This window comes from Gorilla gorilla, chromosome X (genome assembly GCF_029281585.2).
Source record: "Gorilla gorilla gorilla isolate KB3781 chromosome X, NHGRI_mGorGor1-v2.1_pri, whole genome shotgun sequence".
Classification (NCBI taxonomy): domain Eukaryota; kingdom Metazoa; phylum Chordata; class Mammalia; order Primates; family Hominidae; genus Gorilla; species Gorilla gorilla.
In genome coordinates this window covers 33,873,754-33,887,046 of record NC_073247.2, presented here as the reverse complement: position 1 = coordinate 33,887,046, position 13,293 = coordinate 33,873,754, and the positions used below count along the sequence as shown (strand labels likewise).

The following is a 13,293-nucleotide window of genomic DNA, read 5'->3' as shown; positions in this document are numbered from 1 at the left end:
AACTTGGGAGACTGAGGAAGGAAGATGACTTGAGACCAGGAGTTTGATACCAGCCTGGGCAATGTAGCGAGACCTCATCTCTCAAAGAAAGAAAAAAGAAAGAAAATGAAACAACTTAGCCAGGAATAGTGGCTCATATCTGTAGTCCCAGCTACTTGGGAGGCTAAGGCAGGTGGATCTCTTGAGCCTGGGAGTTGGAGGCTGCAGTGAGTCATGATTGTGCCACTGCACTCCAGCCTGGGCAACAGGGCAAGACCCTGACTCTAAAAAGAATAAAAGCTGATTAGACTTGTGCATATGTCTCTTGGGGATTTTTCCCATTAATAGCTTAGAGTTATTGGTGCAGTTTGGTTGGTGGAACACTCCAGAGAAGAGAAGATGTCTGGACACTCATCATTTTGCTTTCCGTCCCCACAAGTCTGGCTAAGGGTCAGTGCAGAGGAAGACAGTGGGCAGAGGGTTCTGAGTTAATGTCCTGTCACCTCATTTAAAATTGGCCAACTGGAGGGTGTTAGTGATAAAGAGGCAGTGTATTTCATTTGAGTCTTGACAGGAAACTAAATCACAGCCCCCTCTGTTTTCCCTCCCCAAATATCAGGGCAGGAAGCAATAAATCTTAGAAAGAGGGAAGCAAAATAAGTAGGAGTGAAGAAGTTTCAGTGAAGAAAATATAGAAAAAATAAGATAAATATGAACTCTCCTGGTTATTGATAAAAATTAGGATTCAGGTTGAAGGTTTATGACTTGCAATTTGTCTTCAGGGATCTGTTTGACCAATTTTGGTTATTCATACATGACTTATCAAGCAGTGATATAATACATCAGCAGCGACTCTGCTAGCTTCTCCGCACTATTTGATAGTGGCATCTGTGGGAAAGAGCCAGATCAGTAACCCCGCTGCGTAACTGCTTAGTGCCTTCACCTCCTGGTTTAGTATTTCAGCAATACTGAAATAGCAGAGGTACAGTAAATACCCATGTTCTAAACTCCATTCTGCTGCCTGGAACCTGATCTAGCATGACTTCTACCACCTCTCGTAGTTGGAGCCAGACATTTCCCTACTTCGAGTCCCTGTGTTTCCAGGCCACTGCAACACTGGAAGGCTCACCAAAGTGACCCGTTGTGGATTTCGATAACTCCTGTCTTGGCAATGGGGATCAGCAGATCTAATTTCCTGCTTCCATGCCTTGGCATATTCAATCCCATTATTGAGGATAATAAAATCTTTACCCTGTGGTACAATAGTCTTGTTTTTAAAAAGGAATTTAAAATCTCCAGCCAAGCATAATGCTGAATAAAGTGAGTCACTGTTATCTTGTGTCTACAATAGCTAGGTGCACATCTTCCCTCATGCCCAAGCTAGTATTTATATCCTTATTGTGAAGTCCTAGCCTCATATCTGAAATGCCCATTTCAAAGTAATGATTTAGGCCTATTTCCTCAGAGGAATTTGGCATTTATCTTAATTGACTAGGCATCGTTTTACAGCCACTTTTAGAAGTCAGGTCAAGACTGTCAATTTGTTAACTAGCACCGAGGCCCCTATTAAATTGAAGGCACCTAAACTCCCCAGACATGAAGTAAAAAGTACGCTCATTGACTGGCATCCTGTTGTTAATTATGCTTAGGTATTAACATCTAGTCTGGAGAGGGAATATGATTAAATCTGTTTCTAGTATATTTTCAAGATGGACCCACTGACCTTTAATTAAGTAACCATTCTCTTGACAATGAGGGTAAAAAGAGAATACTTCTGAGGCACTGTCCCTGAAGAAATAATATTGACTTTTTTTTTTTTTTTTCCTGGGGCCATGTAGAGCAAGTAAGCTTTGGTGGGCAAAGCACACTTCAGGGGATCACTATAAATGGCAAATAATTTTTTAATGATATTTACTTGCCAGAAACACACAAAAAATTTAAACAGGGTTTTAGTACTGAGTTATTAAATATGGCAAGAAAATAAAGCATATAGCAGAATTAGAATTAGTCATATAATAGAACTTAAATCTGTTTTGCAGTTCTTTTAAAAATCAGTGTGATGTTTTATAATGACATTATCTGGCCCTGATTCTTGGAAAATACAATAAGAATCAATTTCATACCCTGCTGTTGAATAATCTTAGAAGCTAATTGAGAAAAGGAATTTGAATTAACAGAGATATTAGGTGACAAGACTGAGGCTCCAGGGCCAAGAATGAAAGTAATCAAAATCAAGGAAAGGTGGAAGTAGGCTGTTAGCTTCTCTCTTGAGTTCTGTTGCTGCATTTTAAATGCCTTGTCCTTCTATAGTTTGATCTTTTATATTGAGTCCTGGCTCTTTTTGCATATGTTCTTGGTTTGGGGGCAGCTCCAAAGAGAATTCTAATTTTATTCTTAGGGGCTTTTGGAAACGATGCCTTTCCTTAGTTCTTCCTTCTTGCTACAGGTGTGTACATGCAGCCACTCACAGAAATCAGAAGAGGCCCTGAGAAAGAATTTGTTCTAACCGATCACTCCGCATTTGTTGCTAGTTGTCCCTGGCTTTGCCTCCAAAGGCCTGGACCACCATTCCTGATAGGTCAGATTCCTTTCTCAAGCCACACCTCTCGAGCAGATTCCTACACCCGAATCCCCAAACTGGAGTTCTACAGCATCTTACAAGAGCCCTTTGGATTTCTGGGACAACTGCTGATACCATAACTGGGCCTCCTTCCTGAAGGTTTGTCAGTCAAGGGAGGGACAAGTGCTAACATAGCTGTGGTCACCTCTTAAGGATTAACAGCCTGGAGTGCCTGGCTGGCAGCTGTCCTGGCTCATAGCTGGGTATTTTTGCTGAAGAGGTCGGCCTGTTATCCTATAGGAAAGGCCATCGGTGAGGACTCTTGTGTTCTGGCCTGGATTCAAGGGGAGACACATTCCAAAAGCCCTAGGACATGAGGACCATCCTGCCCTCCAGAATGCCGGAATTATATCCGAGTTCCCCTTGGAACTTTCAAGGGTATCCTTTTAAATGCAAACTCCTCTGGGACAGTGGTCTGCTGAAGCAGCTTCCCTTAGGTCTGGGGAATGGGACGGAGAATGGAAGTGGGAATGGAATAAAGAGGAAATGGCAGGTAGGAGAATTTCACAGAGACGAATTTCTTCAGTTTTTCCTTCAGTCAGGTCTGACCTTATCTTTTACTAGCACTCCACAGAAACTGGGCCACTTGGAGTCAAGGAGAGGCAGAGAAGATAGATTTTGGTAGGTTCTGTTCCTCTCCACTGTCCTCTTTCAGTGGATGGCTCCCTCCTTTAGCATCATCATCATTCATTGCTTTTTTTTTTTTTTTTGAGACGCAGTCTCACTCTGTCTCCCAGGCTGGAGTGCAGTGGCACAATCTCTGCTCGCTGCAGCCTCGGCCTCCCGGGTTCCAGCGATTCCCCTGCCTCAGCCTCCTGGGTAGCTGGGATTACAGGCACATGCCACCACGCCCAGGTAATTTTTGTAGTTTTAGTAGAGATGGGGTTTCACTGTATTGGCCAGGCTGGTCTTGAACTCTTGACCTCAGGTGATCTGCCTGCCTCGGCCTCCCAAAGTGCTGGGATTACAGGCATGAGCCACCACGCCCAACCCACTCTCCTAATTTTGGGGCTGTAGTTCAGCAAGCGGAACTCTGACGCCAAATCTTACAGACGTAGGCAAACAGATATTGCATGTGGACTGAAGATACTTTTCAAAGGTCTGACTATTGTTTCCTACTTGTTAAAAAGGTGTTTTAAAAGCAAAAGTACTGCTGTTTGCTTTGCACTCTAGTTTTAAAAACTTCTCTACAAAGTAGGAGTTCTATAAGCTTCTCTGTTAAATCTGACCAGTGGGCCTATGTCATTGGCACAAAGCATCACTTTGGCAAATAACAATTTCCCATCTCCAAAGTCCCACGTCTGTTCACAAGGACTCCCTGGTGACAGAACTCATGGGGTGGGGCCAGGGCAGAGCTACCTAAATACAGATTTTGATTTTGGTCACTAGGGACCCTGTGGTGGTAATGGGAGTCATGACTCATCATTTGAGGGCCAGGTCACAGCCTGAGACCTTGGGGTAAAAAGACTATATATCATAGTGAGGATATCAGGAACCTCAACATCCTGACATCCTCACATTCCAAGGATTACCCTGGATGATACAACATCCCAGGGGATTCCTTCTTTTACAGTCACAGTGCAAGACTGAGGAGTTGCCAACGGGAACTGTTAAACACATACTGATTCTATCAGATTTTAAAGATAAAAATGCTTTTAAAGCATTCTCTTGTCCTTTAAAAGCATATTCAAGATGTTTGTTTCTATTTTTGTTACCCTGCATGTCTGTATTGTTACATGCATAAGAACAAATGCATATCAGTATGTAAAAACACATACACACACACATAAAGAGAAAGAGAGAGAGAGAGATGGAAGAGAGCGCCAAGTTCTAATTATTCATGAGTGAATACTCTGAGGCAGCTCGAGGTTTTTGTCAGGCCAGCAGGGCTCTTCACTAATGTTGAGGCAAAATTTGGGCCGGGAGTGTGATTTTTAAAAAGAAAACTGCTTTTATTAATTTTATTTGCAGTAAACTTTGGGGTTGTCATCTAATAAAATACTAAAGAATTTAGGCTAATAATTTTTCTTATTCTCAAAAGAATTTTTATATCTGAATGTGTTGTTAACTCTCAGACTTTGGAGCAAATGAAGAGAAAAAGAAGCACACATGATAAATAACACTAATGGTGGAAAAAAAAACTCAACTGGCTAATCCTCCCATCACTGAGGGTGACTATCAAGCACCCTCAGAGATTAATTCTGTCACCCAGAACTTTCTGGGGCCTGACCAAAGCCTTCAGGGTTGTTTATAATCCAGTAAGACAGAATCTACTAACAAATAGTTGAGAGTTAACCTCTCTTTACCCAGTAGATATACTTCTGGAAAGTTGCTCATAAAGTGAATAATATTTTCAATGTATTTAGTGGTTTTGCTATTGGAGACAGTCTGGGTGATTTTTTTGTTGTTGTTTGGTTTTCAATGAATAATCATAGGCAAATTGATCTACTTTGTATAATACTTCTGGATTTTGTAAGTCAGATTTTTCTTCAGGCCCAGATTTTCCCACCTGTCCCAGTATACATAGCCACAACACAGCAGCTGAGAGATGCCGCTGGGTGCTACATTTTAAACCTCTCCACACTAGCAGGATTTCCTCATCCTGAGTTCCTCAAAGTAAGGAATGGCTAAGAAGGAAGAAATGGGATGGCTTGCTGATTGATGGATGATCTTTCAGTTTCAGTGTGAAAACATTTAATATCATGAGTCAATGAAGCTGTTTATAGCATGCCTGGGCAGTGCCAAATTTCATATATGGAAGTAAAATTACTACATTCGTCTCAAAAATTCATAGACTATAATCCATAAGCAAAATCTGCTTAAAGCCTATTTTATTCTTAGAAAAGCTTCACTAAGTAGCTCATGTTTATAAGATGCCTGTTTTTCAATGTCATCCACATAAATTCATGATTTTTGTGTCTTTGAGAAGAAATTTAAAGTGTATATATGTCTGGGTTGAGTAACATCTATTTTCAGGGAGAAGTTTATTAATTGGGTTACATTTACACTTTGCCAGTTATAAACATTTACTTTACAAGCTGAATTGTTTGGTTTATTGCAGCCTGTTTTGTCTCAGAGTTAAGAGTAAGAATAAAGGTGTACTCTGTTTAAGTAAAGACAGATGCTCACATCAGGGGGAACACACACATCTTATTCTTTGTACTAGAGACTTGTCACATTTTGAAAATTCTAATCAGAGCATTGGGTTTTAGTCTTAGAAATGATTTTTCTTCACTAGATAGCTGTAAAAGAGAGCCCTAAAAATGAATTTGCTTATAGCTCTTCCTTGTTTAAAGTATTTACATATTGTGTGTATGTACCTTATATAAGACCAGTGTGTATAAATGTGGCCCATAATATATGCTATGGTCATTGCTTAATTTGTTTTCATATAGAATACAAATGTAATATATAAACATATGTATATATGGCATATCCTATTCAAATATATTTTATATATTTACATACAAAATGTTGGACTCCTATATACCAGATAGTATACACAGAGAAATATATAGCACTTCTATTTAAATATTCAAGCAATATATATTACATAATATATGTTATAAACACATTGTATACATATAAATACATAACATGAGCTTACCACATATCATATTGCATATGATACATAATACAGCTAATGTGATATATAATATATATTATGCACATAGGCTATAAAGACACACATACACACAAGATGAATAGTAGGCTGATGTGAAATTTATTTTACTGATGAGGCAAAATAATGTTAGTGTTGCTACACCAATCAGTGTAGAGAAGGGGCTATAGAATCCCTCTGTTGGGCTCCATCTGTCTATATTTTGGTTCTTGAGTAATAAAGTAGCCTTGGTGAAATGCAGGGTTTCCTTGACAATAACTGTGAACCTGTTTCGGTTGTGAGCTTCTGTATATCCATCTGGTCAAGACTGCCCAGCTGTGACTTTCTGAGAGTTTAGTCCAAATGTAGATACTAGGTATTTCTCCTCAGGGTCTATGTTTAGTTCAGTGTCCTGATGTTGCCTCTTGCTGCCCAACCTTTACAGGGTCTGTCACTCCCTCATTCCCTGGGCACGACCGGGTAGACAGACCACCCAGGGGATATCTGGGAATCCTGGGTCAAAGACAAAGCCCCTTTGTATTCCTCTGACTGAGTTCTGCTTTCCTGGACTTGTGCCCCCAAGTCCTGTTCCTGTCTTACTTTATGGTTAAAAATAGAACAATAAAACTTGTTTTGTTCCATTCCCCTAAACCTATTTATTTCCACCTACTCTCACCCTAATATGATTGGTGGAGCATAAGAATAAAAGGGCAAGAACGAATTACAAGCCTAAATTACATAATCTCCTTGTAAATTAGTCCCATAATGACCATGGGCCATTACAAAAAAAGATATTCGAGAGACAAACTTTGGAAATACTGTAAAATAAATTATCTCTTTTAAAAAAATAGATGTACACAAAAATGTGAACAACAAAACCCTCATAAATCAGTTTTATTCTCTAGAACATGCTGAACCTATTACTGATTTATATCTAAGCAAAGTATTTCCATAGCATTCTAATATACTTCTACTCCATCAGGCAAAATTGTCATATTGTTGCAAATAATGGATTTCTACAATAATGTATTAGGCTGAACCACACAAAATTACCATTTTTGTAGTTCAAAAATGACCAGATAATGGTACCAAGTTTGTAGGCCAAAAATGGTTGGATATTTGCAATTTCATATGGTTTAAATTTTATTATTATCTGACTGATTTTTCCCCCATTTTCTCCTGACTTTCGAAATGTATCAGAATACTCATCAGGAAAGCAAATTCTTTCAGGTTTGCTTAAGTTTAGAGAAAAAATAAGAATTTCAATTTTTCAGTTGGAACTAAATTTTTTGCATGAGAAGTTTTGCCCTTCCCTTTTTATGAGCTCCATACACTGCATTATATTTCAAGTGGCATCATATGAGAGCAAATTCTTGAAGAATGGAACCCAATCTTCTGGTTTCTGCTACAGATGAATAATCTTAAAATGCACAGCTAAAAGAAGCCAAACTTCCCTGCTATTATTCTTTTCCTAGCACTAATCCGCAAATTAGAAATAATCCACAAATTCTTTCTTCCTTTCACATCCTTGAATCTGAGTGGCCTGGTTGGATAATTCAAAAGGAAGAGAACACCCTGGATCTGACATCTGACCTCAAAATCCCAAACATTTGAAAAAGGGCTTAAAGAGTATTTTTTATCTCATAAATCTCTGGGGCTCTTGTATCTTGATAAATGCAAAGCAACCTTTATAAACTAGATTACATGTAGAACCTAATATCCGAACTCTTTCACTACGACTTCAGTTCTCCTTTTTAGCTGTACAGGATGTACATGAAGCAACAAACCTTCCAGATGCAGAAGGGAGAAAACTTTCCTTTGGTTCCCTTCTACATCCTCTAACATTCTATCCCTTTCCTGATTTGTATCTGATCAGCAAAGCTGTTGAAACATTAAGCCTGTAAGGAGAGCTTGCACACAGAAAACCTATGCTAATTTTAAAAATCATACCCAACTGGAGAATAATGGTGTAAATGTTCATCCTTTAAAGGAAATTCCATCACAGATTAATAATTAGCATCATATATTCACAAGTAGCAATTCAAGTAACTCACTACTTGATATCAATATATTTGGAAAGGGTTATTATTTTATGCACGGTAAGAGTATAGACCAAATAAACTCTTCTCCAAATTAGAGTAACTAAAAAATGTTGATGAACATTTATAACGCTGTAGACCTTTTAGGATTTCAGCTCTAAATAAACTGATATGACTCATCCGGACAGAGGTTTTGGCAGAAATGGGATTGTCTAGTATGCACAACACTGATTAAAAACATTCTAAATCATGATGTATCTATGCTTACATCATTGCCAAAATGATTCATCTGTGTAGGATATATTCTTATTGCCAGAACTGTCACATATCATCTTGGCTAGAAACACACAGTCACATCCCATTATGGTGAACCCTTAAGAGTTTATCCAAATTCTTTCCTCTTCTGGAATTTTGTCAGGTTAATACTGCTTGACACATGTGATCTTAAAATTTTCCATTCTAAATCTAGTGTCATTTTGGCATTTGGCTGGATTTGGCCTATGTGACCAGAATCACACTGACAATGTTCAGTTTGTTGAATTTTAAATCTATAATGTTTATCACAGTATAGACCTATTGACAGCCAAGGAAATGTCCATGTTTGAGACTTTTTCTAAGATACTTTACCTTTTAAATGAGGGTATATACTTTTTGATTTGATATTGTATTTATATAACATACTAAATCAAGTTTTGCTTAAATCTGCTTAGGTTAAGCATAGCCATTTTAAGTTATAGACAGGAAAATTTAAACACTGGACAGTTTACTGTAGTGCCAAAACCCTTAGCACTGCATTTCTTCTTGGTCATTTGAAATATTTACTGGCATTTTAGGACTGGTCATCAAAAAACCCCAGAATTAAACGATGGCCTTGAATGCAACATTTATGAAGCTGTTCTTGCTTATATTTCATTTTATAAACTCTTAAAAATGAAGAGTTTATCTGAGAAATGCAGGAGGGCGACCATCCTAAATCCAGGCACTGTTAGCTTTATGAGCATATTAAGCACCCATTACATTGTGCAAAGTGTTTATTGTAAATGGGCCTTAGCTACTAAAACATGTAGCTTCCTTTCATGTTATGACTAAGTAAGTAATTTGAGAACTCTTTGGGCTGAGAATGTACAGAAAGGTTGCACACTGATTGTCAGCAGGGAAAACTGCCATCAAATCAACGCACGTAACATTCCTCACAAATTGCAAACAAGGGCTTATTGGGCACCTGTGGTGCATGGTCTCTTTCGCTGCAAATGCTAGATTTTTTCTGAATTGAACTGTGATGTAAAGTTCAGTGATACTCAGTCTTTGTGGATCTGTGGCATTACTATTTCTGGATTTGTTTAAATTTTAAAGACATTTCCCTGCTAACAGCATCTTTCCATCCTACCATCTCTTACATCCTTCCCTGCACCAATACTATCTGCCATGGTCTGTTTTGTGTTGACTTTGCCTTACAATATTTAAAACCTCTTTAAAAAGTACAAAAAAGTAAGTTTTAAGACATTTAAAATATGGCAGTTTACTTTATAAAACTAATTTTAAGAAGTTTTGAATATTACAATTTCATTTTTTAGTGAAACAGTTTTGAATACTGCTATTTTACTTTACTTAAAATTAATTTGAAGAAACTTTAAATATTATAATTTTATTTTACTTAGTAAATTAACTTTTCACAAGTTTTAAATATTCTAACATGCTTTGAGCTTACTAGTAACAACCTGGAATGTCATAAAATCAGCACTGATTGTCCTTTTTCTAGCTCCGGTGTCCTTTTGCCTCACCTTAAGAACCTTACGATCTCCCTTCAGTTCCCCACTCTTTTCTTATTGCTATTTCTCTTCCTCCCACAAGAGCAGCAAGAAAATGAAAAGCTAAAAAATGAAACGAAAACGAAAACCCTTCCCGTAACCCCCAAAACATTCCAGATTGTGACTAATCATGAGCAAAACATCTTAATTTCAACCTTGATACAAGCCTCTGTGGAAGCTACTAATACTCAGTCCTACTCACTCTTCAAGGAACCACTCTGTATTCCACAGTCAACCCACACGGTCTTGGGGTGCTTTTAAAGCGGCAAGTTATGCTGCTTTCTTAATAGACCGAATTCAGGAGGAGGTACAGCAGCCTTCCTCTCTGTTGTTTTCAGCAGTGACAAGTAGATTATCAGATTATCAGGCTGCTCAGTCTCCTTACAGTGCCCAGCTCTTCACAAAAGCTACTAGTATATGTTTATTGACTGGGTTTCAATTCCTCAGGCCACAGAGAATCGAGGGCAGAATGTAATTCTGTGGCTTTGCAGCCCCACCAGCCCTGCTTATCATGTGCCCACAACACAGCGGAGATTTCCTGAGGAAATTCTTTTCTACTACTCTAAAACAGGGCATAAGGCACACTAATGACCTCAACAGTGGTTATTTCTTAGTTAACAAAAAAATGCCACTTCATTTGTCATGTTAGTATCTGATTTCGAATGACATTTTAATTTTGTTAAAGGAATTGATGAGAAGCTGCCATAGAAAAGGGGGAAAGTGAACCTCTTGAATCCTTGGCCCGCAAGAACCCTGCCATCAGGCTTGCTGGGCATGCCATTTTCGATAACAGATGGACAGGGCAACCGATGTTATGGCCACTATGGTTTTGTTTTGACCATTAATCTCTATCAGGGAGTTCCAGCAGCCCCCTGAGTGGACACACTGGAAGCACGCTGTCACCATCAGCATCGCTTTAAAATATTCTCCTGAGTTCATAGTAAGAATAGGAGAAAACGTTACTTCCTACTGGTATCTCACATGTCACTTTCAAAGTTCTTATACATTTATCATGTCCTTTTGAGTGATGCTCACATCCACTCTATTCATAAGGTGGGGAAACTGAGAGTAGCAGTCACTCAGTGCCAACCCAACATGCCCTCCCATTCCCCATTCTTGAGCTTGCTGAAGGCTTATAACTACAAAGTCACCTGAAGGATTTCTCTGGCTGCAGGAGTGTGCTGCAGGAGCACTTCCCTGGGAAGTGCTGGCAGTTAACTGGCCTGGGGAGCAGCCCTCCATGAATCACAAAGGGTCTGTGGGAAAATAGCCCAAATTCCTCACCCCGGGGGAGGACCTCTCTGAGGTGTGTTTCACAAGGTCTCCCAAAGGTCCCCAGTGGGGCTGAACCACAGGTGCCCACAGCAACCGGCAGAATGCAATATACCTTGGGCTCATTAACATACCTTCAACTGCCTGCCTTCAACTGAAGTGCCTTCAACTTCCACTTCCTCACTCCCATACTGGTGCTTCCTGGGCTCACCTCCCAAATACACTACTTGTATCCAAATCTTTTTCTCAGGGCCCTGCTTATGGGGAAGCCCAACCTAAGACACTGGGACACAGAGAAGATTAATACCTGCTAGACACCACATGGCTGCTCAATGGAGAGTCAGCGCTAGAACCCAGGACTTTGAACTTCTGGCACATTTACCAGATTAGGTTGTTTTTTGCTGATTACCAGCACTTTATAGAGTGGGTCCCAGGACTTTCGGGCAAAATGAAGATACTATTAAATGAAACAAAGTTGTCAGAAGGCTACTCCTGGCCTTTTAGGAACCTAGTCAACACCACCAGCAGGAGGAAACAGAAGAAAGAAGAGTAGTAATTACCTAGCATGACGAAAGGGACTCCCAGGAAGGTGGAATTATATTTCCCACCAGTAAGATTGATGATCCCGGCTGCAGTGAGAGTGGCCAGGCTTATGGTCACCAATCCGAGCAGGCCTAGCCAGGGTTTGCTGCGGACGCAGTCCTGCATAGAGCAGCACAGGATGGCCATGGTAACCACCAGAATCAGGCTGGTGACCAGGTAACGTTCTGATACGCGGCTGGTCTTCTGGAAATCTTCCCTCAGTGAGGAGGACGTGTAAGGGTACATTTTGACTTTGCTGTTGGATTTCTGAAACAGTCTGACAGTATCGCAGAAGCTGGACTCCCACCTCTCAGCCACCATATCATTGAGACTGTTGATTGACTGCAGGTAGTAGGTGAGCTGGATGGCCTCTGCAGATTTCACCCGGTCTTTGCTGTGCACAGTGACGCCCCCAAGCTGGTGCCCATTGTACACAGCCCTCCCGTCCTTTAAGTGAGTGATTGGGTATGTGATAGCAAAATTGGTCCGATTGGTGGCCCGAGCATTCTTTAGCTCTTCCAGGACGTGCACTATGTCATCCACGATGCAAGTCTTATCATTATTCAGGATACATATATGGGCAAACGTGTAATTAAAACCAGGCCTTGGAACCTGGATCTTGGTGACAGCAGCATGCAACTGTGGGGAAAAAAAATGACAGCATTTATTAATCAAATATTTCTATTTTTATTTTTTGGAGAGGGTGGACATTCCGTCTCTAAGCTAAACAGTTCAAATCAAATGTTATAAACCTAGATCAGAAATAGGTAGTAGGAATGTGAAACACACATTTGACCAGTGGTTCTCGCAATGTGGCCCCTACAACAACAGCAGCAGCATAACCTGGGAGCTTGTCAGAAATGAAAATTCTTAGGCACCATCCCAGACCTGGTAAATCAGAATTTCTGGGGTGGAGCCCAGGAATCTGGGTTTTCACAAGCCCTCTTAAGAATTCTGATAACAGCTGACGTTTGAGAAATGCTGCATTAAAGTACCAGTATTCTTTCCACGTGTTCTTTCTTTGTGACCCAATTGGTCTATACTGTTGGGAAGTCTTATATAGGTCCCCTGTTCAGTTTCCCTGTTGAAAATGTAACATAAAACGTGAACTAAGGTGCAATTCCAAATGCAGAGATCCTCTGCTGGCTCGTCCTTTGATGCCGATTTGCAGGGCAACTAAATGATCTCTTCATCCAATTAAGTCTCTCTCTACCATGTAAGACAAGAGGTTTACCTTGAGGGTCCTTGTTTTCTCTGGCTTTCCTTGCCTACATGTATGGGAAGGGAGCTATAACTGTAAGAGCCTGGCTGGGATATATGGGAATCATGCTAAAGGAGAACAATGGGATTTATTCTACACACCTTGCTCTATACTGAATTTGCTGTGCCCAG

General features: G+C 39.9%; 1 protein-coding gene across 1 annotated transcript in view; it reads right to left on the bottom strand.

Moving 5' to 3' along the window:
- PTCHD1 (patched domain containing 1) overlaps positions 1–13,293 on the bottom strand; it is a 68,800-nt gene that overhangs the window by 11,709 nt on the left and 43,798 nt on the right. The window contains exon 2 of the mRNA XM_031006127.3: positions 11,880–12,540. Coding sequence (XP_030861987.1) covers positions 11,880–12,540 — 661 coding nt within the window. The remainder of the gene's footprint in view (positions 1–11,879; positions 12,541–13,293) is intronic.